Source organism: Dromaius novaehollandiae, chromosome 8, assembly GCF_036370855.1.
Source record: "Dromaius novaehollandiae isolate bDroNov1 chromosome 8, bDroNov1.hap1, whole genome shotgun sequence".
Classification (NCBI taxonomy): Eukaryota; Metazoa; Chordata; class Aves; order Casuariiformes; family Dromaiidae; genus Dromaius; species Dromaius novaehollandiae.
Genome location: NC_088105.1, coordinates 40446033 through 40471565, shown reverse-complemented (window position 1 = coordinate 40471565; position 25533 = coordinate 40446033). Strand labels below are relative to the sequence as shown.

Here is a 25533-nt window from a genome sequence, read left to right as displayed (position 1 = left end):
ATGCATGTCTCAGCTTAAGAGATGGGAACATATTGTACAAGTGCCCATGTGTGTGTTTTGGCACTTTTTAGTATAATGAATATAGCTTGGTTGCTTAGCATTTAACCAGTACCTCCTATGAGATGGCCAAAGTACAATTCCAGGTCTCTTCGAGTTCAGCAACTGCATAGCAGGGCCTGGATTAGAGAAGAGGTGACAGAAACAGAACATCGCACTGACCAGAACTGCTGAGGCTGCACGGCCATCCTGTGAAGGAAATGGGAGGGAGGGTAGAAAATGCATAGTATTAGGGGTATTCTTTAAATTTCAGTAAAACACCTCTTAAGTCAAATAAAATAATTTCCCCAGAAAGTCTAGTAATGAGACCACATGATAATGAAGAATTTCTAATCCCATATCATTGTTCAATACCTAGGACTTCAGTTAGTTGCACTGGCCTGGATCAAAGCTAAGATGATATCCAATGAGCAGCCAAAGCTGGGTAATGGTTTAGGCTTGGTTTGAATGCCCAGAACTACATTTTGTCTATGAGTGTGTTTCATGGATGCTCCCAAGCCATCATACCATAATTTCAAACATTGTCCTGGAACTAACCACAGGGATCAGAACACACCTGTCCCACAGCTCCAGGCAGCCATATAATAGGAATTTAACCAAGAAGAATTCACAGACAAAAAAATCCAGTCCATGGCTCCCTCACCAACACAGCTCCACAGTCTCCAACCTGCAGATTGCTCCTGAACAAGCCTAAGCTTTCTGTAGGTGTTTGGTTGGGGGCAGGGTGGGGGTGTTGAGTTTTTTTTGTTTTGTTGCTTTGTTTCAAGCCAGATTGGTACAAAAGACCAAAAAATACAGAAGGAGCAAGAGAACCATAGTATCAGTGTCCCATGTCTTTGCTATATCCAGGGACATTCTGGGTGATGAGCTATTTGGCCTATATCCCAACTCTGGTGAGCCAAACAGTAAGAAAAAGCCCTTCCATCAGCTTCTGCCAAATTCCAGGTCTGAAGCCTCCTTAGTTTTTGATGCATGCTCATGGCACAGCAGTGGGTACATGCAAGCCTGCTCAGCACTACCAGAGTGCCAGGCTGCACAGCTCACCTCCCACTTCTCAGAGGATGGCAGAAGATCCCAGAAGTCAAGACTGATGTACCAAGAATTGGGAAATTCTTACTGGCTCATCACGCAAGACAGTCACTTTCAGAAAGCCTGAAGCATAAGTTAAAAGTAATATAGGCCCTTACAATCACTTCTTTCAGGCTCCTTTTAGGTACTCCACCCATACTGTAGGATTTGTCATACCACAGCTGACCAGGCCCCAGTAACCTGCCGAACCTGAGCATGTGCTTAAGGTCGTTAGGCTATTTGCCTTTTTAAGGTTTAGCCCCTGCCTAATTGTCTCTGAAAAGAGTTCCTATAAACTAAGCGGGCTTCTTCAGACTTATTAGAAAGTGTTAAAAAGGACTCCCTGCCCTTTACAGCATTATCCTGGTATTAGTGCCTGAAAGACAGTGAAGGAATTTGATTTTTGATTTGATTTCCAGGACTAGAGAAATCAAGTATATATTAGTCTCCTTTGAATGGAAGCTTATTTCTCAGAGGTGCTAGCTGTACAACCGAAGGCAGAAACAGCTAGATTCGTACACAAGGTTTATGCAGTTTGGGATCGAGCATTTCCCCAGTTCCTTTCAGTTTATGCTGATCAGGGCTGACAGCCTCCCAGATTTAATTTAGGCTCCAGGAGCTAAACAGAACTCCGCCTTTGGGTATCACTGTCAATATTAAAAGTAGCATAGGCTAAATTAGAAGATACTGATACAGAATCACACCATCTTCACGCATCAGATGTATACATCGCATAGTACTGAAAAAATCCCTAAGTGGAATTTAGCAAACAATTCAGCTATCGTGCACAAGGAGGAACAGAAGGCAACTTGTCTCCTTCAGCCAGATCTGACAAGCAGTCATTACAAAGAGACTTTAAGAGTCTCCGTATCACAGCTAAACAGAATCCCCAGCTTTAACCCCACCACCACCACTTTGAGCAGTCACCTTCAGTCTAGAGGCTGTGTTTTGTACTGTGACCAGCAACAATGAAGTGCAAAGCAACAGCAGGCTGGCAATCCTCAAGGTTGTTTCACAGCTGAAGTTCAAGCCTTTTTGTTATTCTGCACCTCTATTAGTCCACTGCTAGAACTATTTTGATTTCTCTTCCTTTGCATTGCCCCTTGACATTCAGTTAGATTTTCGCTTAGCTGCAGATGGCACGGCAAAAGAAGCTCCTTTCTAGGGGGGCAGTCTTACTACATTTCTTTCTTTTAGAATTTGTCACCATCCTTGTACACAGGCTCAAGGCATGCAACAGAACGCTGACTGATGATTCATACATCTCAAAACTCAGTTACCTTCTGGTGTACTTACCATACAGTGGATGACACAGACGTTTTTGGGGTTCTGCTGCAGCCAGTTGTGCATGTTCTTACAGACAGCATAGAGATTATGCAGGCTGGGTGCTTGTCTTACTGGCCAGCTACATTCAGATACCTAAAGGAATCACATAATGAAAACCAGCTTCATAAGAGCATTGAGTGAAGTATACTTTTACAAATGGTTTTCACCAAAAAGAGTACTTCTCTTTTACAATCTAGAGTTTTGTACTTAATCTACTCCATCTCTTCTCATGCATAATTCTGCTCCAAAACTTTTATGAATTATGAAGGGACAAGCAAAAAAGAATTCACAGTTAAACAACATGATATTGATGTATTGTCAGTGATGATACATTTTTATAAAGTTACATTTTAAGTCAGATTATCTTCAGTGACCTTTCATAACACTTGAGTCTTGCAGCAGCACATTGACTTCTGTTACATCCAAAGTCTTTGTATAACTCATCCCTAAAAGCTATGGCTCCAGTTTTCAAAGGATACTGAGCATCTGTTGTTCTCACTGATTTTGTGCAAACAAATAGCCTTCTACAGACATCTCCATTTGATTTGTTTTTAATTGAAATGCCTTTTAAAAAAGGCATTTCTCAACAGAAGGAATTTAAAGGAGCAACATTACCAAACTTGTCCTTAAGACAAAGTGATTTTCTCTCTCAACTGACACTTGGGTTCTCCTTAAAGAGAATTGGGGAGTGGAAACAAATCATTTGACTAGTCATTCTTAAATAGCCGTATGATTTCCATACATGATCATGCTATCTCTCAAAGAAAGGAAATGTTCCAAGTTTCATAAAAGTTGGCTTTAAGATCCTCTCTTACATACACCTACGCAACATTTTATAGCAGACACAGGAAACCTGACTTCCACAAAAACTCAGCCGAGGTCTACCAAGCAGTGCTGTGTCTCAAAGAACAGCAGCAGTGATATCCAGAGAGTAAAGGAGCAGGGCAAGCAGGCAGCACAGCTTGACCCGAGGCATCCTCCCAGCTTCCAGCCTGTCTCAGCTGGAGGATCCATGCTTAATATTTGGGAGACTGCGGTGTTTTTCCTGTCTCAAGAGCTGTAGCTTGTTTCATTGCTCCTGTTGCATGCACTTGATTTTCTTTTACCTGTACCTTTTCTGTGCCTTTTTCAGGAAGGGTTGAGGGGGACAAAGCAACAAAAGGTTCCACATTCAGTAGACCTCTGTGCAGAACACCCAATGTTAGCTTTCTACTCTATGGATCTGACAGCGTATGCACTACTACAGTTAAGGGATCGCTGTAAATGGCTATTCAGAGTTACACGCAGGGATCATAAATATTCATTCAAGTCTGCAACAGAGCAGGAGTACTGATGGCAGAAATTTAAGATACAGGTGCGTGCCCATTGTTTTATATTATCAGACAAAATTCTTCTCCTTCCAACCTCGAATACTTTTCATCATGCTTTTAGAGGCACAAGATCCACTTGCAATTAGCCCACCAAAAGGCAATCCAGACCACAAGCAGCTGCTAGAATTAATATGACCAGTGACTCTCCAACTGGAGATCCTCTCAACAGGCCTCATGACAACACACTGTAGAGCATCTGGAAAAGTCGTTATCACTTATCAAGTAAATAATATACATTTCCAAACAGTCCATAATTGTGTATTTACTTGCCTATAATTACATGTGCCCCTGCTGGTTTGCAATTAGGAAATTAAATATGCATTGTGCAGCATTTCATTTATTTCAAGTATAACCTTACCACCACTCATGAAAGGCAACATTACAGAAAAGTAAGAGGAATTCCTACAGAGCTTTTGAAATGTGCAGCTAGCACTTGTTTTATTTCAGTACTATCACTAGGGCAATAAGAGACAAGAATATGACCTATCGGGGACTTTGAAGTTTGTTTTTGCTTAACGCTACATTTGAGTTGTATGTTTTTATACTGTTCACATTTTCTTCAGCAGATGGGAGCTCTCCTCTCTTGCCTGGAGAGCCAAGGCAGTGAGGGAAGGAGAAGAACAGAATACAACAAGATTAGTGAGCAGCAGGTTTTTCTCCTCACGCTTCCCTCTTCTCCTCAATAGGCTGGACACTTTGGGCCTCCCACCGAGGGCTGCCTTCCTCCTGACACAGGCATATCAGAAGAGGCAAATGACCCAGCAGGCCATTAACTGTCACCACAAAGTGACAAAAAAAAGTTTTTAAGAAGGTAGGAATTAAAAGCCATTCAATTTAAAGAACCAGCATGTGTCTCAAATCTTCGCTTTATCTGGCATTCTCATCCAAAGCAGAAAATACTCTTAATATGATTTCATCCCCTTGATAGCCCATTAGTATTTTTTCCAATATATAAACATGAGGTTGAATAGCTGTTTCATATGACTATCTGAACTCATGTATTCTGTTCTGCACATTACATTTTCCTAATAGATACTTGGAGTCAGTATTAGAGAGCCCCTAACCTGGAAGTACTGTGTTTTAGTAAAAGATGCATCATTTTCTTCTTTTGCGTGTCAAGGCAATAGCTTACAAAGCACCAGGTCATGCTTAGAAAGTGACATAAAGTCACTTGTCAAGTGGTTGTGTAGGGTGGGAAATGAAGTACAGGGGGCAGAGGCACTGTGGAGTTATAACCAGGTCAAGCAATATACCAACAACTGTTTAACACTGTGCTACCAAAAGGTCTGTCCTTCCCCTCCTACCAACAGCAGTGTACCAGAACCAACCAAAACTGAAGATTCAGAGCCCTTGTTATCTTTAAATTAGTCTTTCCTGTTCATTTACCCATATTTAAAGTCATAGCTGGTTAGCGATAGCCACTGAGAAATTTGCTTTGAGTGGTTATTGGTGATAGAGCAGTTGCTGAAAATAGATTCAACTATATCTCAAACTAAAATGAAGTGAGACTTACGCAGCACGAGACTCGCTTTGCCTGACAGCAGGTTAAGCCTGGCAGTTGTTGTTGCCTTTTTTGTTGAAGACAACAGCAACAAAAATCATTGCTTCCTTATGGCAGAGGGAAAGGACAGGAAGTTTTCTGAAAGATTAGACCTAATCTTGCATTTCAACAGCAGTATTTCATACAGAGATATCATTTAAAAGCCATTAATGAATCAGAGCAATGCTTCTGTATACTGTTCTGGTTTTAGAGAAGGAAACTGGGGCAGAGTGCAGGTGGCTTTTTGAAGTCATACAGTAGCAGAAGAGCCAAAACACACCTTAGATCTAGTTTCCAGTCCTGTGCTTTGCCTGCTAAGCACTCCAACACAACTGAAGGATCCTTCAGCATGAAAATAAACTACCTTCTTTTACTAATAGTTTCTTCTGAAGCATGTTTGTTAGGCTCTGTCAGACATCCATTTGAATTCCTGCTGAATCCTTGTCACCCCTCTGACCATACCAATAAAGCAACCTGTGGCTATACCACTCGTTGCGGACGCTGCCATCACCTTGGTATTCGGAGTACTGGAGTCTCAGTCGCAATCTACTGTGGCTCAGACCTCATTTAATTCATGTGCACCCACATAGTATATATGCACACATTTCTGTCTGTATATTAACTCCTTCCGGAGCTCACCTGTGTAAGGGTGTGAGAAACTGAAGTGTCTACTCCTCCTTCCTCTGCAGCAGCTTCTAGCAGCTGTCTAGGAGCCAAAAGCATGCACAGGACCAGCTCTGCGCAACTCCACTTACTCTCACAGGCTCCTGGTATAAACATATACCCCAAACTTTGCAGCACTAATTCCTGAAGTCCCAGACATCAGCCAAAACCCAGAAAGGACTGTGGCAGCTTAAAAAATGTCTATAAATCCTTTTCCTATTACATTCTGCCACACCCAGAAGACACAAACACGAACTGCTGCCTTGTTCCACAGGAAGACTGGGAAGACTTTAGAGGACTTACAAGAAATTTTCCCCTGTTCTTGTTATCCTGTCCGAACACACTCACCCTGTTATGAAACTTGGCACTGCGATAATACTTCGGTGACAAGTTGAAGACTGTGTAGTGGTCCGGATGTCTAGAATCCAAAAACGTCCGTACATCTTCAATGTGGTTCCTGAATCCCAATTCAACGCCTTCAGCCGGAAAAGACATCACTAGAAACGCAAGAAGAAGCCAGGCTGAGTGTGCACAATAACATGTTTATGAACTTTTGAACCCTGGAATGCTGCAAGTTTTATTTATGCCAAAAAGCAGTACTTACCTATGATTCTTGAGGTAATGTATGAAATATCTAGCTCTCCCTTGGTGTAACTAAAAGAAGACAAAGTAGGAGACAGACGTTATGCACATGTTTACAGAAGACATCTAATTACAGGAACCAACAGAACAGTGTTTTCCCACAAAGATCTACTTTTGACATAAGGAAAGAATGATCTTAAAACTGATTCTTTATACTATGTCCTTATATCCTAAGAAAAAGGTACAAATAATTTCCTGCAGTCAATGACCTGGCCTTCCCTTTTATATCTGGTTGTATTAACTGGATGCAGAAGCATCCAAAAAAAAGTCCTTTTTCCACCATTTTGTCATTAATTGTTAGTGCCAGTTTTCAGGAGGAATATCCATTAGGTAGCCACTTTGCCGATCCCTCAAAACCTCTGAGGTCTTGCATTCTATTCCATTTAATTTATTATAGCCTCAGAGGCAGGTAGAGTGGCAAGCACAGGGGATATCACCAACATAGATAACCAGAGCAAAGCCTGGTCATCAGAATCAGCTCTCTTTTCAACTCGAAAGGTGGCTTTAGCAAAGGGAACAGTTAGAACAGCTAAAGAAGAAGAATTAGGTTGATCAGCAAGAGGAATCTTGCACAGAACACCAAGTGCTGAAATACAGAGTGAGCCAAATTTAGTGATAAAATATTTAAGTGTGATTAAGGAAGAGGAGGACCCCACTAGGGGAAATGAAAGAATTGGAGACTGGGCACTCCATTTTCATAGGGGAGGCCTTATCTAGATTTCAGTATGCCAACGTTCAGTTATTATCAAGCTTAGAGTTTTACTTTGTTTTTTTCTGCTTCCTTGAGGCCAAATGCCCAATTACGAGACGGAATTATAAGGGTCACTTGTGATTTTCACCTCATTCTTTCATTAGGTTGTCTGGAAGTATAGTTTCCTTGTATTGTGCTAGTTAAAACAATAGCTCAGACTGAGACTTTGCAGCTACTGATTTCACCTGAGTTATATAGCTTCAGCTGTACTGTACCTGGCAACAGACTGCATGACCTTTGAAGATGTATCTTTCAGGGTGTCCTTCAGGTTATCCTTCAAATTGCTGAAGAGTCTCCCTGCTCCTCCTTTCACCATATCTAGCAAGCCTCCCCCATAGCTGGACTCCATGTCTGGTGATGAGGCACCTTCAAGCATAACAAAACCAAACCCAACATCACTTTTTTGGAACAAATCCATAGGGCCCGCAAACCTACTGCTCCATTCAGACAGAACGGTGCCTGTCAAGCACAGTGCAAAAGCAGTTTTACTCATTAAAGTAGTGATTTTCCAGAGGCGAGAAGTGGCACACCCTTGTTGGCTAGGCCACACAAACTGTCAGGGATCCTCAGTGTGGTATGTAGGGTGGGCGTCTAGTATCAGCACAGTATCAACAACAGCCTTTCAAGCTCTCTCATCCCGACTCAAAGCAAGACCAGGGAACAGTTACATTCAGCTCCCTAGTACGCATTTGCTAATCACAGTAATTTGCTAATCACAGACAAGACCAAATCAACAACTGCCTCCGCAGGGGTAAGAAAGAGTCCGTAGTACATACAACAGCTCTTCAGCATAACTGTCACAGCTACCAGTTTGAATGCAGCTAGGTGACTGAAGGTTGTCTTATGACTGTCAATTTCCATGGATATTAAATAAACAATTAGAGCAACTTTAAGTCATTTAAGAGTACAGTTACATTTGCTTGAAAGGAAGGAGATGGAAGTTTGCTTTTTGGAGAGAGGAAAGGAGAAGAGTTGAGAAATTAAACTTTCTAGCTGAAAAAGTGAGAAGCTTTCTGGATATTCTTACACTTGCAGCATTAGTACAGGATTCGGCAAACTGGTAAGTCCAAAGGGGAACAGGGCCTTGAGGATTACCTCTTTAGTAAGCTGCTTCTTCACAGCTTGAAATGTCAAAATTGCAAAACCAATAGGCAACTAAAACGGACAGAGGAAGAGTGACTTCAAGTATTATTTTGATGGAATGCGATATGGTCTTATACTTCAAGTGTTTATATTTTACCGTTGTAATAAAATAACTGTTCCACAGTCTTAATAAAGAACTGATTTATTGTAGCCTTTCTCATTACAACAGCATTGTGATTATAGTGTAAGTTATTCTTAGAAATGTAGAAAAGTAATAAATTGGATGTAGACTTCAGTAAGCATGCTTTATTGAAGAATTGTCAGACAAGCCTAATAAAATGATATTTTAAAACAATTATTATCTATAAATTAGCTTTTTGACTACTTAAATTGTTTTCTGTTCACCAGGCCTCAACTATTTTGACCTTACCAAACTTTAGCTATACTACCTGTGGGACAAACTGTTTCAGAGACAACTAGTTGTTCTTTGGCTAGTAGAACAGATCAGCTAGAAGTTAGTTAAAATGAGAGCTGCAGAAGGTGGGAAAAAAGAGACCTTACAGCTATAATTTCTTTAGTTCTGTAGCATGTACATGAGTGGTATTAGATACACACTACTGAAGTATGGCTCACAGGATCATCATTACCAGAATAAATATTCTAGGGGCATTAAGACTATTAAGAAACATGAAAAACCTATGTGTAAAAAAAGTCTCTACTGATTTATTCTGTAGATTACCAAACCCATTTAAACGGTATTCACTATTTCAAACTCAGAGGAAGTCATCAATAAATACAAAATCTTTCTTTAACCTGGAGACTCCACTGGTAGAGTAATGCTATTTATTCCCCTGTACACAAGGGGTGCTTAATGCACTGTGATGTGGTCATGATCCATATGCATGTGATCCATTTGCTAAACTGATAAAATCAGAGCCAGTATCTTCTACTCTCCATTGTGCTTGTAATAAGATCTAAAATGCTCTGCTAACTTCAGAACAGAAGATGCCTTCTTAAGGCACAGGAACAATTCCTTTATCAAAACCATTCCCAAGTATCTACTTCAAGTAGAAATCAAAGTAGCTTTTTGGCTTCTGAGTAGGGAATCAGTGTTTGATAACTCTTCAAATACTTTGCTTTCATATTCTTCTGTGTTAGAAGACCCAGGAGTGTAGGAAAGAAGTAATGTTCCAAAGGCACTTTTAGTTTTGTAGGTCAACCTTTAAAAGAAAGGAAGGGAGCAAGATGGTAACTTGGAACAAGGAAAAGGGGACAAGGGGATCAGAAGACCAATGGGTACTGGGCAACTTTTACATTTTCCATGTTCTTGGAGCCTTTTTGTTGTTCTCCTAGAGCATTTTCAACAATATCTTGAAGAATCCACTCCACCTCCCAAAAAAGGAGAGCAAAAGAGAGAGAAACAGGGAGGGAATGAGAATTTCACTATATTTTTAAGATTTAACATGAAGCAAAGCTATGGAAGAAGCTTACAACATACCAGCATTTGGCACTATAATTAAGCAAATTATTGCACTTAATATCTTTTTGCCAATGGATTAGAGAAGCATCCTAAGTGCTGACAAAGATTGTCTTTCTCAGTTACTAAGTCGGATACAGCTTCCACAGGCTGTTCACAGAGAAACAAAATCTAACTTCATTCCAGAAATACTAAAGTGTCAGGATCAGGAGCAGTATGCAGCAGAGATGATAACTGGAAATATATTCAAAGGCTCCTCTAATAAGCAGTGTCTCCTACAAAGCATAAAGATGCTTAAAGGTCACACAAGTCCCAACACTGGAGCAGAAATGGTTAAAGCATTAACATACCAATCAGACAACATATATAAAAACCCACAAGAATAAAAGTGAAAAAACAGGGTAATCTGTCCCTGTAGTTTCTGCCAAATAATATGCTTCCAAGCTAAGTGGCTGTTGTAAAAGTAGCCTTCAGGGTTACTGCAGACCTTTCAGAAGAACAGCTACAGTTCCCCCTGCTTCATGTAACAGCCAGCTGCAACAGGACATGGTGACGGGCAGGGCTGCAAGCAGCTTCCACGCAGCTCCTGGGGAGACCAGCCAGCTGGCCTCGCATCACCTACTGCGGTCGTTGCATATCTGTACACTGCCCTCCGAGAGCACTACCTTGACAGATTTGCTTTTCTTGAACATATAAGCCCTGAGGAAATGGCAGTGGAGTCTTCCACCAAGTCCCCTGCAGGCTGGCCAGTGTGCTAAATCCTACTCTGCAGTAGGAGAAGTCAAAAACTCAGCAGAAATATGCTCCAACCACACAATCACCAGAAATTAGATCAGGCTGAACACCACCACCACCAAACAAGCAACCACACACACGGAAGTACCCAGACACACACCTCCAAATGATCCTCCTTTACAGCCCCTTTTAACAGACATGATTTCAATACTGCAAGTGAGACAAGATATTAGTAATCCTTGCTTGCTTCCAGTCACGACCCTGGACTACTAAGGACACTCGCTAAGTTTGAAGGATTGATCCCTTAATTGCTCCATCTTGGAGCCTGGAAGGAAAGAGATAACGCAGACAAGATGATCAACACTAGCTTGGTCAGGATATTAAGTTTGCGGTATAACAAACAATTTCCCTGTTCAGAAAAATCTTTTGTACAAGAGTCAGGTGATAAGCTAGCAATGTCTCTTCCGAGTTTAACACAAAGGCAACGGGCACATTTTGCATTAAAATGAAGCACAAGCCACATGTCCTTAGTGCTCTCCCTTCAACCCTTCCATCCCCACCAGGAATTGCATCCTGCATGCCTATTTGTTTAGGCTGCAACCAAAGCCAACGTTAACACTCTCAAATTCCCACACAAACCTCAATAGCATCTTCTGCTATGGTAGAAATAGGTGCTTGCAAGCTTGTCTGCATAAGAATACTTCACTGCAAATTAGCAGCACAGCACATTTGCAATTCTCAGCAATTTGCAACAATTCAAATTTTCAGCACATTAACACATAGCAATTAACTTTGTGTGTTAGAGTTGCTGCTCAGAAGTCTTATTATGAATAAGCAGCTTTTATGTATGTGAAATACATCTTGCTCTTTATACAGTAAGAATTCTTCATTAACCCACTTACTGGATATTCCTTGAAAGGCTTGGTGTGCTTCACAGACGCGCTTCTGACCAGCATTTGGAGGGGCTGGTTGCTAACTATGGCTTTGTGATTTCCTAATAAAGGAACTTCTAGTGTAGCAACTTTAATGCAGTGTGCCCACTGCGAAGGAGGACTGAGACAATACATAAGACAGTTTCTCTCGAATGATTCTATTAGGTGATGACAGCCACGAGCTCCTCATTTAAGCATTCGAAGTCAACAGAGCAGCATGGAGAAGTGACAACTTCATCTATTTGGTTGACAAGTTGAAGTGCATATTTGTTATGGCTCAATCTAGCTCAATGCATTTCTCATTCTGGAGTGCATATTCCCTCAATTATCCTGGCAGGCATATGTACCACTGCCCTCATGACTGTCCCAGCTGCTACTCCTCCTAAAAAAAAAACTTTTCTCCTAGTGTGGGTTAACATCTTCTCTGAGAAGGGACTATCCTTTGTTCATAATAAACCTCAAGCACTCACCAAATAAAGTGACAACCTGTTGCATCTCCTTACAAAACTGAAGTGGCATATACTAGTGTCCCTGTCACAGTCCTGTCTTGTCATCATGTGGACACAAAGCAATCAGAGCCAAAAGGTGGATTTCTGCAGGTTTGGACAGGTTATAACGGAAGGAGCCTCTGCTGACAGCACTAGGCTTCTGCTGTATAGGACAGGAGCTCAAGAGCCTAGAAATTTAATTAAAACACTTAAAATCTCTCCTTGTTCTCCGGCTAATTATATACAGTATTAGGAAAAGAAGTGTGAAGTGCAATAAATGCTATATGTAATAGTATCTTCGACATGAAACCTTTTCTGATCAAAGAACTACTACCTGCACTTCCTTCAGAGAAGGAGAGGGGAAAGAGCTAAGCCTTCCCTATTCCTCACTAGGCTCCTGAAGCAATAGAGGACACCATGGTTCTTCCCTAGAAAAGCATTAACCCTTTCTCCTCCTACCCTCCCAAAAACCTGCATGTACCTATCTTCCATAGGACAATCCATTGCAATGTACCTGCACTTGGTACAATTTGGCCCCTTGCAGAAACAAAGAAAGCATTTAAATTAGCTAAGCCACTTGCAGTCTGTAGAAAAAACAATTTATCGTTAAGGAGATTCTAGTAGGGTAAGCATGTGCGTACGAAGTACAGAAACCACCTTAACCTTCCCTTACTTACAATGGCAGCATTTTAAGGAGGAACTCGCAGGGGTTGCTCCAGCATATCCTTCTGCTGAGGGGGAAGGAAAGCAACTCATTTTCCCTCACAGGAAGATAGTGCATTATATGTACTCAGATGGTTGTGGCTCCTGTAAACTGATGCCAGTATATCTTTCAGTTTAATGTAGCAAAATAAAATATGACTTGAAATCAGCACAAGAGCTAGGGATCAATTCAGAAGAATCCAGCTATGGAAGATTTCAATTCTCCTTTAAGCAAAAGCTATGGGAGGGTTAGTTTGAGAGTACTAAATGTTCTTTTAAATTCTGTTTCTATGGTATAGGACAGTCTGATACTACGCTGAGAAAAAACTTGCCAGCTAACTGCATACATGTCCCAGCTTCCAGATTTCTAGAAGTTTTCAGCAGTTGCCACTGCTTCTTCCTCCTCCTGAAGTACTTCTGGGTTTCCCCCCCCCCCATTTCTCTTTACACTATTACCACAGTGCAGTGTGAAACAGGCCCAAGAGAAGCAGGAATGTTTGGTGTAAGATATTCATTGCCTTAGAAGAAAGGGTTCTTTTAACAGCTCTGAAAGAGGTTGAGCCTCTGCTGTTGCAACTTCAGCAACAATGCTTCAATTGTTTTTAAGGAACACTTAGCAAAAAATTGGTACTATTTATGCTTCTAACACCACACAGCGTCCCTGCTCACCAGATGAGGCGCAGCCTCGGCTTACAGTCCTTGCACTCAGCCCTCCCAGCAAAGCCGGTGTAACGCAGGATGCGATTCCACAGCAGCTTTAAGGGATATGAAACCAGGCGGTCACAGCTCCATCATATTTACGAGGTTCAGCTCAGCATCACACGGAAAGGGGAGTGGAGAAGCAGCAGCAGCGGGGCTGGCACTCCTGCCACAATATTAGCAGAGCATTCCCGTTTCACAGAGGGGTGTGTGTGTGCAGAAAGACCAGGAACAGAAAGCCAAGCAACAACGCATGCGAGAAGAGTTTCAATATCCCTCAACATTTCCAGCCTCAATCTGGGGAACAGAAGGAGTATCTTCCATACTTGACACTATCTTTCAAGAGATTGCAAACCAATTTACAGACATTAATGGAACAATTTAAACTCACATTTCAAGTGGGAGGGTGGCAAGTATTTCTAAAGGAAGGTATCTAGGCAGGTGGCTCCTTTGCAGCTAGTGATAATCAGTGGTGTGTAGAACTAAGTGCTTCATTTGTCAGATATGCCTTTCAGAGCACAGTCTTGGAGGTCTGGGAGACAGTCCTCAATCCAACCCCCTTAACCATTTGTTTTAGAGCGTAGTTCTCTTTTGGACAGCTAAGTTCTATAAAACTGAAGCAAAGACACTATAGCATCTATGCTATTTTATATACCTATATCCTCTCTTAGATCAAGGAGGACTCAAGTGTCAGGATTACATCAGCTTTTTAATAGGTACTGAGCTCTGGTTTGTAAAGGGGCTTAAAAGGGGTAAGGGATAAATCAGCTGCAGTAGAGGCACCTAAGACAGAGATAAAGAGGCATTTACCTGAAAGGAAAGCACTTATATTTTCAGAAATTACTTGGGAAATTCCTCAGACTCACATAAAGAGAAGACTAGATTCTCTGATAACAAACTGAGTCTCACTTGTCCCCTCCTCCATCGCTGCCCCAGATTTCTGGTATAGTTAGATTCCCTAAAAGTCTGAGCACAGATATCTTATTCTGTAAAAAATAATAATTAAAAAAAAAAACATTCAGAGTAGAGCTGCAGTACAACAGCAGCAAAACAGGCAGATACCATTTGATACCTTCATTCTTGTCCAGCTGGGATGCCCATACAGATGTTTCATTCTTACTGACATTTCAAAATACATAGGGGAGGCACGCAAGTGTTTCCAAAGTGCGAGCAAAGAAGTAGAATGAACTATTTGAGGGCACAAGAAACGACACACTATGGTTGCCATACCAGGCTCAGTAAAAACGAACACGCAGAAGCCTCAAGTATTTCCCAGCACTGCAGCAAAACCCTTGACAAGTGATTAAGTGTAGCAATGGAAACATCACAAGAAACTGTGTCTACCAGCAATAGCTCCGAGGTGCGAGCTCTTCTGTTCCTTCCTGCTGGTACTCGCTAAGGTGCTGAGGACCTTCCAAAGCATGAGAAGGGCTGACATGATTTTATCAGCCAAGGAAAGGAAGGAAAAGGGTAGGAGGCCCCCCTCCCTCATTTTACACAGGCTTTTGCACTCCAGGGCAAGGCAGGATTCACTGTCATTTGCTGAAGCAGAGTTTCCCTTCCAAGAAGGCAACCAAGACTACCTTGGCAAGCAAGACACCAGGTGAGCAGTCAGGAGGCTCACTTACAGGTATCGTCCTGCCATTTAAGCACCTTCTCCAAGGCCACAATCCAAGGCAGCTTTATCTGCTTCCTCTGGATCTAGCAGGCTGCACATGCTGGAAGATTTTTGACATGTACATTTGATATGTACGTTTTCATTTTACTGCAATAGGTTACTTAGCAGAAAATAAGTGTGGTTTGGCTCTTAAAAAAAGGTTAAGTTACAGATCAGAAGCACTGAGCAATCCATTAGGTGTACAGACATGACTGCGCTTTCAGTATATAACAAGGTGGTATTTTTGCCACAGCTAAGGAATTAAGCTGACTTTTTGCTTTTTGCCTCAGTAACCAAATAATTTCCATTAATCTTTCATTGTCTGTTGTGTTAAAACACGAGATTTGAACTGCAGAACTGCATATATAATCCTCTCATTGTACTGAATACAGGCACTTCTAGTCTTGTCTCCCAAAGCAGGAGCAAGGGACACACCAGAAAAAGCAGAGGAAAGAGCAGGTGCCCTTCTTGCAGAATGAAGACAACCTCAAACAAAAGGCATACAAGAGGAAGATTCTGTAGCTGAGATCTGCTTTTGTCTGAGCAACAGGAAGACACGAACTGCAGAATTAGCAATAGGACAGATAATTTGGACTGCGGTTTCTAGACACAGATGAGGAGAATCTCCAGTGACTGCTGGAACACCTAGAACACCAGTCTACCCCAGTGAAAAGCAACATGGATTTATTAAAAAAATTTCATAAAAATGATGTTTACCAGACTAATAATGCAGGCTAGTACAAAACAGTACACAGTCTTTCTGAAGTCAGAATAGCTGCCTAATAGTTTCTCAGAACTTCTGTAACAAGTAAAAGGCCCCTTAAGCCATGTAAGTGGTAGTTTAAGCAATGCTGCACTCCTGCCCAACTTTGACAGGGGTCACGTTCAGGGCATGCTATTACATGGATGATTATTTTGAACAAGGTTAGATCACATGACTTAGGTAAGGCCAAATGGAAGTTTAAGAACAGGTTATAAAAAACTTCAGACTCAAAACAGACTCAGGGAAAGAGGGAAACTTGTCTCAAACCAGGAAAAGGGCTCATCAGCTCAAAAAAAAAAAATCACACAGCAATAAGACAGTATTATCCTTTATCCTAAAAACTGCACATTTTGGCTGTTTTGTAGTGAGTGCATTAAATACAAGACTGTTCAAGACAAAACAGTTTAAGTAGGAGGGGAAAGCTGCATTTGCTGGAGGAGTATTGATGGACGAAAACAGTGATTGACTTGCACGCAGCTCAGAGGACTGCCCAGAAAGGAAATACGCCTGTACTGAGCTCCTTGAGAACTGAGCTCCTTGAGAACACAACAAGCTCAGATATAGAGAAGATAAATAAAGAATAGTTCTTTACTAAGCAGGCAATTAGCATAAGAAACAGACAGAGGCAGTAACACAAACTGCGATTGTATAAGGAATACTAGACAAGAAGTTGGCAGAGGATGTGCTACGGGACAAAGATAGACCGAGAAGAGGTTTGAGGTGTCAGGAGGCTACAAGCGGGTCTGCAGGCTGGCAAGGACAGTCAGGGCAGGTGATGAGCAACACCACTGCTCCTCCGTGCAGTATTTGCAGTTTTCATCATTAGGAGTATTTAAGTATGTGCAGTGTTCAGCACAGACACGGCTCGTGGCACAGACATCCTAAGCATTACATCTGAAATAATCTGTTCAAATATGAGGTTTTGTTTTCACTACAACCTTCCTGAAATTAGCTGGCACCATATCCATGTAGAGCTTTTGCCTGGAATAGTCTGCTTACCAGATGGAAGCTGCCTCAAGACTTGAAGCCATGTTATTACCTGCAGGAGAACTTCTTGGCAGCTTCACTAACAGAACGGTAACCCTGTGAAACACTTGTGCCTCGTTCGCTCCTGAAAGCGATGAGCGATCCTTTTCGGATGAAGTTAGGCTGTGAAGATAAATCCATTATAAGATTACACGGTGCTCATATGGTGTAAATATTGGGAGGAAGAGAGGAGATAAGAGGAACTGACAACTGCTTAAAGGCGATCTGTTGAATAGGAAGTTCTCCCTGGAGAACCTGAAGACTTGTTCTGTTTTGTTCCTATTAACTGAAAGATATGGAGCACTTCATGCTCGTGCTGTGCAAAGCAACACACTGTATTAGAGACCACAGCAAAGTGTACAAGACGGGCTGCCTTGAGAATGCGCGGGGCTTCAGGCCCTGCACACGGCAAGTCAAAGGCCCGGCTCGCTTGGACACCTGTTACACAACAAGTACATGGTTCAAAAGGTGTCCAAGCATCACAACTGTGTGGTGTCAACTAAGGTTTGGGTTCATGCCTTAAGGAATCACTGGCAGGGGGAGATTTCTGTGCGTGTACTTTTGCTGCTGTTGGGTGGCAGCTGCAGGCAGGCAGGCAGTGTCGCCAACGTCCGTGAGTACTGGCCTGACTAGAGGAGTTGTATTCCTCGTTCCACAGGGAGCCACGCTCCCCCTCTGGGCCTCGGTTTTCTGCGCGTGGGCTGGGATAAGGCCAGCGACCTCCTCTGGGAAGCACTCCGAGGGCCTTCGACAGGATATAAAGCTGCAGGGCAGAGAAGATCAATCTTTTTTTCCCCTTCCTTCTTTTCTATGGTAAAAAAAAAATCTAGAACTAATATTATATGAGCCTAAGGCTTCTTATCTGAAGGTTCATTAGAGACACCTACTATAAGTGTAATGGAAATTTTAAGAATTAAGATATTTCTGCTTTTGCTTTAGAAACATTAAATAAAAATACTGCTTGCACCATCAACTAAACAACGCGTAAGATTTCAAAGAGGGCTTTTTGTTGCATTTTTTAAGAGTAGTGATGTTAGGGCAAATAAAAGCCCTCCTTCCCCCAGTACTGTGCCAAATTCATTTAATTTGTTATACATTTTCCCTTATTTATGAAGTTTATATTACACTGAACAAAATGCATTTCAAGGTGAAATATTAACACAAACCATGAAATTGGTCTTTACAGTTGATTTACATTCTTTCTTCTTCTCTTTCTTACCTTAAAAAAACTACTCCCAACACCACACCATTCAAGTCTCCAAAATCAATATGCAAACAAAAGAGTTATTAAACTGAACCTCCTTGTTTGAAAATGCAGATAGAAAAGAATACAAGACAACATTGTCCGAGACGGTCTTTGTCTCTGTGTCAGTGACATGCAGATGTCTCTCCTGACTCAGTGAAGAGTAATCACCAGAATACAAGAGATGTTTGCAAGTCAGTCTATCCCCCGAGTGTTTAAAAGCTATTTTGTAGGTTATATAGTTTATAAATGCCATGGGAGAGCATAGAACAAGAGTTTGTTCCTCTTGTAAAGTATATTCTTGCTGTTGCTTTTATATTTCTACGTTTCCCAGACCCCCTTTTTCTTTCAATACTCAGCAAACTGGTTAGAAAGCATTAATGAATGCCACAGCAAGAGTTTTTTTTTTAAAGAAAGTTTCTTCATTGCCTGCTTCTCATCTTATACTCATTTTCAGAAATTAAAGAAAAAAAAGAAATACTACATAGATGATGATCTTTGAATTCTGTGTTTTGAACTTGCAGTGTTTTGTGTCCTTCCAACTTCAGCTTAAGTCTCCCTTTTTTTCTCCCCTTCCCTCAAACTTCCAACCAAAATCCAGCATACTTTCTAGACCAACTAGTATTTAGAAGTAATGCAAGTAATGTATAGGTCCCATTAGAGACCTAGTTGGGGTTACACACTATCATCATGTTAGTATATGGCATCTAGTATATTCTATAGGATTTGTTCAAGATTTTATATCAGAACTTGATCATTTAAAAGTCAAGAGCATGTACTAAAATTGTACAGAGAGCTTTAATGCACACCCAAGAAGTCCCAGAACTGAAATGTAACCTTATACGATCAGCCTAAACCAAGATTTAAATTTGAGATTTATATGTTAAAATCACACACTGACCAATATTTCACTTCAAGTGGTTTAAATCTGACAAAGTTCAAAGCAACTGCGAACAAGTTCATGACATAAGAAGATACCCACAGTAGCTGATATGGCCACCCCACCCGTAAGAGTTTCTGCTCTTGGTTCCTTTGAGCTGAGCAGGACCCTGGTAGTGAGGCCTTCACCATCACTATAGGTCAGAGGTCCCCTTCATACTGCCTGTGAGTACACCGGTATCTTAAGCTATGTTTTGAGCAACTTAAAAATTGTCACCTCTTCAGTTAAAGGACTTATAACAACGCTTCTCTTCATGGCATAGGTTACAGCAGTGTAAGAGCTTTTAATAATCTGGACCAAAAAGTGTTTACCAGTCATAAAAGAGACTTCCCAGGCTTAGTCACTGGAAACAGAGCAGCCAGACCCTCCATCCCAGTGCTCACAGACTGATGTCACACCTACAACATGCTGGCTACACCTACAGGTTAAGCCTCAAATACCATCTTCAAAGATCCCTCCTTAGGGGCTCCCATTCTATTCATGATTATATCTTCTACTAGCAAACCCCTCCAATGCACACACATGCGTGCGTGCACACACATACACACAGTGTGCTTTTGGTTCCTTTTTTGGACACCAAGCAGTACTAGTCCAAAAATATTTAGCCAGTAATCATAAGTACCTGAAAGTTACAGTATAGCTGCAACTGCCAATTATTTTTATTGCAAGAAACTATTTATGAGATTGCAAGCCTACATTAAAAGTTGGTACTGTAAGTATTAAAACTAGCACTTTGGATTTATTAAAAAAATTAAAAAGAACCAGAAGCCTGCTTTCTGAACTCATGTGAGTTGATATAATTGTAGCAATATAAAATAAGAGGTATTCTAGTTCAAACCAGTCAGGGATTTGTCCAGTTGTCAGTGCTTTGCCTTCAGCACAAATCCTCAGTCTGATTTCTGTAACTGCTTAATATTTATCTTCTAGATAGCAAAGCCCCATTTTTCCATGCCCAGAGTACTACAGCTACCTTAAAATGAATCATGTAAAATATTGATTATACAAAGTCTTTTCTTCTCAGCACAGAAGTAAAAAATAGACACATTTCATCTATATTTTTTGTCATTTTCTTCCTGTCTTCCATGCACAAGATATTCTCTTCCCAGTTAAGAGACCAGTAAGCTTAAGAACAAGCCAACCAACTACCAGTTAAAGTTAGAGACAGATTAGTTAAATGCAAGCCAGCCCATCCCAACATGTTAGTGCCTGTATTTGAAGCAGCAGCCAAATTTAAGCTTGTTTTTCCTCACACAAGGGCCCCTTGTTCTGACGATGTTTAATCATTCCAGTACAAAGATGCTCCTCACATAATGTTAGGGAACACAGTCACACATCGTATCAAAACTGTATATATTTCAGCGTCCCAGAGATAGCAGCGAGGGTCTGCTGTGCCAGCAGTTATTCCTATCTTGCAAAATGGTTGTCAAGCGAAGTCCATGACATTGCCCTAGTGCAGATGAAACATAATACAGGGCAGAGGAAGAGAAGAGAAAGGTTTGATTCTCTGGCTATTTAAATTCACCCAGAGATGTTAGGATCAAGCACAGCAAGAACTCCACTAGACAGATAAACCAAGACATTGCATTTGCAAACTTTTGCACTAAGTGTCCCAGATTGCCTGGTTATATAGTTATACTTAAGAGCTATTCCATTGCTCTATAGAAAACAGCCATTTTGATACCTCAGGCAGCAGCTGTCCCACTGCACAGGAAACCATAATTTAAAGCCAGAAATAAATAATGACTGAAATAGAAGGAAAGGCAGGTATGCTTGAAGTAAATGATGAGTTCTGATTTGGCCAGGACACCTCCTGGACTTTGCCTTCAGAATATGCCCTAACAGCAGACAGGCCGTGGCCCGAAAAACCCCATCAAAAAGCAGCAGTAAAGTTTCCTTTTACACCATAACATATCATCAGGTTATATGACCCTTCTACTTCCTGAAGAATTCAGATCTTCCCCCCCCCCCAAGTGAAATATGTTCTCCCACTGCCCATCCTGTGAATTTAGACTTTGTCATCATGAGTGGAAGTAGTCTCAAATATTTTTAATATTATATTCTCTATTTTATCCCACCAAAAGTAACCAGAGGATGGGTGTTTTTTTTGTTTTTTTTTTTGTTTTTTTTTTGGGGGGGGGGTTCTTGCTATTAGTTAGCCAAAACACCAGCATTATCAGAGATTATTTTTTCCTCGTTGTCTTGTAGTGCTACCTACTTTCAGCTACCCATAGCCATCCATCTTCATATAGCATTAAAGATAAATCATGTCCCCCAATTAATAAGCAGCTTCCATTACTGAATCACTAGAAATCACAAGCATGCCAGAGAGGTGGATATGGTTCTTTGAACTTCTATAACTTCATTACTTAAAGAAAAGTATGTTTACTATCAATTGATCAAATTAGCCATTTATCAACATAAAGTGTTTAATAGAGCAAGGCAGACAGAAGCATAGTCTTCAGATTTTAGACTGAGTATCACACTTCCCACAGATTTTTTGAACTTGATGTGAAGATCTAGAAAACCACAGCAAAAAGCCCTTATTAAACAGGTAAAGTATCACAAAACACTCCATAAAAATCAATTCAAGAGCGATATTAAGGTCTGAGGCTTGTTGCTGCTTAAGTGTCAGGTGTGTAGCTGTATATAGTGCCTGTAAGATGGACTGTAAGGTATTGCCAGTGAGAATACCACAGTGAACTAAAGGAAGTGAACTCAGATTAACACAGATTTCTGAACCCTTGGCTTCCAGGTCCTGGAAATGGCCCTTGACCAGTTGCACGTACCTAAGGGGAGAGCATCCTAGAAACCGATGGAGAGCATTAATACAACTGACACTCCAGGATGTCCTCATAATTTAGTAGCTGAACTGTTGAAATTGCTAATTCACTTGTGAATATTGCACAAATAACCTATAAATAAAGGTATTGTCTCACTATCCATGAACACATCTTTTTTGCTCAGCAGGAAGTAGGATGGCTTGAAGAAACAGAACAGAACAGCAACAGGAGCACTCAAATAATACACTACACTGACGTTAGACAAAAGCCACTACTTGACATGAGCTACAGCACGTTCCCCACACCTGGCTGGACGTGAATACTACGTTCTGCTTCTGGTTCTTGAAGTTTTAGGAAACTCATTCCAATAATTGCTTTAATGGTATGTTTTAAACTGACCATAATATCCAACCATCTCAGTGGGTGCCAATGTAAGAATCCAAGTAACTATTACACAGCAGCCTACTGTGAGTAAGAATCTACTGACACATACTATTATTATGAGCAACTCCAGCAAAAGTGTAGTACAAAATTAAAAGACATTCCTAAAATCTAGGCGTAAAAAAGGGGGTTTATTTTAAAAAAGGAAAAACAAGAACAACAACACAGAAAGAACCCTAGCATGGCAAATTTTAATGGGGAGGGAAAGAGGGAAAGAAACATTACTTTTATCATCAGAGAAATGACTGAAATTGTATTTATCAGATAAAGTATAAAAAAAAATTCAAGTTAAGCCTCTCCTCACCCAAGTCCAGACATAGGTCATTAGATTTTTGCTCTGGAGAAGGTTACCACTTTAAAATACTTTATCTTTGTTTTTAAGTACCTGCTGAGTGTCTTGGGAACCACACTCATGAACCAGTACAGCTATCTCTGCTGGATCATCCCATTATAATGGATAGATATCAAATTTGGTCCCTTACAACTAAACAGGATATTTCCCTGTACAAGTTTGATCAAAAAGTTATCCTCAAAGGCTATATAGATGTTCGCTGTGACAGGCACACCTGATCAACCAGAACGAGAACCAGTTCATTTTAATAGATCCCTCAAAAACTGTTAGATGAGTGGTCTTGGTCACTGGTGGCCCAGGCAAATTTGAACCTGTGATTTAGAGGTGAGGAGCTCCCTATCCCATTACCAGTCATAAGGACCATCTGGTCCCCCACCCCGTGATTTAAAGGGGGCAGGGGGGGAAGGTAATTAACGCAACTCCGGTCTTTTGCAGGGGAGAGGGGGGGGAATGACAAGCCTGTGAAATAAGTCAGTCAACCATATCTTGGAAAAAGATCCCAAAACACCCCGTCCATTTTGCCTTCAGAAGCTTCTTGGGGGAGGAAAGCAGGAGCCACCCGCGAGGTGACTTTCTCGGCTGTTAATTTCCGCGCCGCTGAAGCCCCCGCGGATCGGGGGCTGCATTCACCCCGGGAGCGTCGCCACCGCCCAGCGCGGCCAGCTCGGACAAAGGGCCGCTATTGTCCCCTGCACAAGGGCTTCTCGCCCGGCAACAATAACTCGGCCATTGTTCCGCGGCCGGAGCCCCGCGGGCGGCTCCCCGCGCCGGGGACAGCGAGCTGCCGGCCCCGCTCCGCGCCCCGCCGCGCCCCGCGCAGGCCCGGCCCGGCCGCGCCGCCTCACCTGAGCTGTCCATGGTGCTGCCGCCGCCGTCGGCGCGGGGCTGCTGCGGCTGCGGCTGCCGCGCGGGGCTCCTGCCGCCTGCGCCCGCCGCCGCGCTCGCCGCCGGCTTCCCCCCGCCGCCGCCGCCGCCGCGCTCCTTGCCGCCGCAGTCACCGTTGCTGTCCACCAGCTGCAAAGATTCATAGCCATCACTGCCGGTCTTTTTCCGGTAGCTCCCGAGCAGGCTCATGGGCGAGCCAGGCGGAGAGAGGCTCCTCTGACACCGGCGGGAAGGAAGGAAGGAGGAAAATCACAAGTGCTCCGGCCGCCCCCAGGGGCGGGGCGGCGCCGCGCCGCCGGCGGGGCTCGCGGCAGCGGCCGCGGAGGGAGGCGGGTCCCGCCCCGGCCCGGCCCGGCCGCCGCCGCCGCGCAGGCCGCGCTCCTCGGGCCCGGCCGGAAGCGGGCGCGGAGCCGCGCGGCCGTTGGGGGGGAGGGGCCCCCCTCCCCTCAGCGCGGCCGTTAGAAGGGGGGGAGGGGAAGGGCGCCCCCCTCAGCGCGGCCGTTGGGGGGGGGAGGGGCAGGGCGCCCCCCTCAGCGCGGCCGTTAGAAGGGGGGGAGGGGCAGGGCGCCCCCCTCAGCGCGGCCGTTAGAAGGGGGGGAGGGGCAGGGAAGGGGGCCCAACGGCCGCGCTGAGGGGAGGGGGAAGAAGGGGGGAGGTGAAGGGACCCCCCTCCCCTCAGCGCGGCCGTTGGGGGCTATAATGCCACACTCGGGAGGTCAAGGGAGGAGGAGGAGATGGTGAAGGCCACATGATTTGTCCCACAGCCCGAGGCAGATGGGTTGCATCAAACCCCTAAGAGCAGGGAGGGCTGGAGATGGGGGGCCGTGCCCCCCTCGTCCCCCTGCCCCACACTCCCTCCGAGCCCCTCCTCACAGCAGCAGCGCCCATTTTCGCTCGCTAATGCCACAAGGGGAAGACCACGAGGCTCCGCCAAGGCCGAGGCCAGCCGTCCCCCAGCTCCAGGCCTCCTTAGATTTCAGGTCACCGGTACAGACATCTCCAGATAAATGAGGCCACAAGACACTTCAATCCTGCAGGTGCCGCAGCCCCGATCGATAGCGGCAGGAACCGTTTTCTCAGGGGAGGTTCCCCAACCGCACTCAGAGCCATTTGCTAGCCAAAGGTGCTGGGTTCGATAGCCCTGGAGAATGAAATCTCCTGGTCTTACGTTCCACCTCCAGCAGGACCATCGCTGTCCCAAAGAGGTCCTTTTGCTCAAAGGCCTAGGCCATGCAGCACATAAGGAGGGTCTCGAAATAGCCATCAACACCAGCATCTCTAATCCACACCGGGGAAAGGTGCGTTCCTTGTGAACAGGCCAAGATTAGGCCAAGTTGGGTAACTATGGGCTAAAACCAGCCAGTTATGCTAACTGAAAATACGAGGCTCTGCACTGAGCCCCACAAAACCCCAACTCCCTTTCTGGCCTGCTTCTGCTGTACCATAGAGGGCAACACCCCTAGATCCACACTAACACCCCAATACCAGGCTTATTTGACTGCTCGTCTAAAGCAGGTGGCACGGAGCTGAAGAAGCCCTACCACTGACTGCTAGGCCCTTTTTGTTGTTAGTTCTAGCCTGTTTATTTTTAGCTGTTCACATGTAAACACACTTTAGGTCAACGCAAAATTTGTCCTTGAGCAACTGGTGAGCCAAGCTTGCTCTGCACATTTTACAACTATTGCAAGCAGATGGTAATTTTGTTTCACGTTGAGCAGAGGAACTGTGGGATGCTCCAGAGGAAGTGACCACTGCAGTTGTTCCAAATTGTTTTCTTTTTCATTTAAGGGAAATAAAGGCAAAAAAGCCATCATTTCACCCAGGCAGAACAAATGTGCCTTCAGTCTCTTATAGAAAGAGCACAAAGTACTCTGCTTAGAAAAATCAGGTGGGTTGTCTTCTGAAGCAATACC

General features: G+C 43.1%; 1 protein-coding gene across 4 annotated transcripts in view; it reads right to left on the bottom strand.

The window, feature by feature from the left end:
• The window catches only part of DNAJC6 (DnaJ heat shock protein family (Hsp40) member C6), a 54642-nt gene that overhangs the window by 16187 nt on the left and 12922 nt on the right, over positions 1 to 25533 (bottom strand). For 2 of the 4 annotated variants that reach the window (XM_064516327.1, XM_064516328.1), the window contains exons 2-7: positions 23581 to 23749; positions 7633 to 7783; positions 6629 to 6678; positions 6373 to 6521; positions 2422 to 2544; positions 113 to 246 (exon numbers count right to left, since the gene is read on the bottom strand). In XM_064516327.1, the coding sequence (XP_064372397.1) occupies positions 113 to 246; positions 2422 to 2544; positions 6373 to 6521; positions 6629 to 6678; positions 7633 to 7783; positions 23581 to 23593 (620 nt within the window). In that variant the 5' untranslated portion in view covers positions 23594 to 23749. Of the gene's footprint in view, positions 1 to 112; positions 247 to 2421; positions 2545 to 6372; positions 6522 to 6628; positions 6679 to 7632; positions 7784 to 23580; positions 23837 to 25533 lie in introns of all 4 variants that reach the window. The other 2 variants (XM_064516325.1, XM_064516326.1) reach the window with 2 other exon arrangements.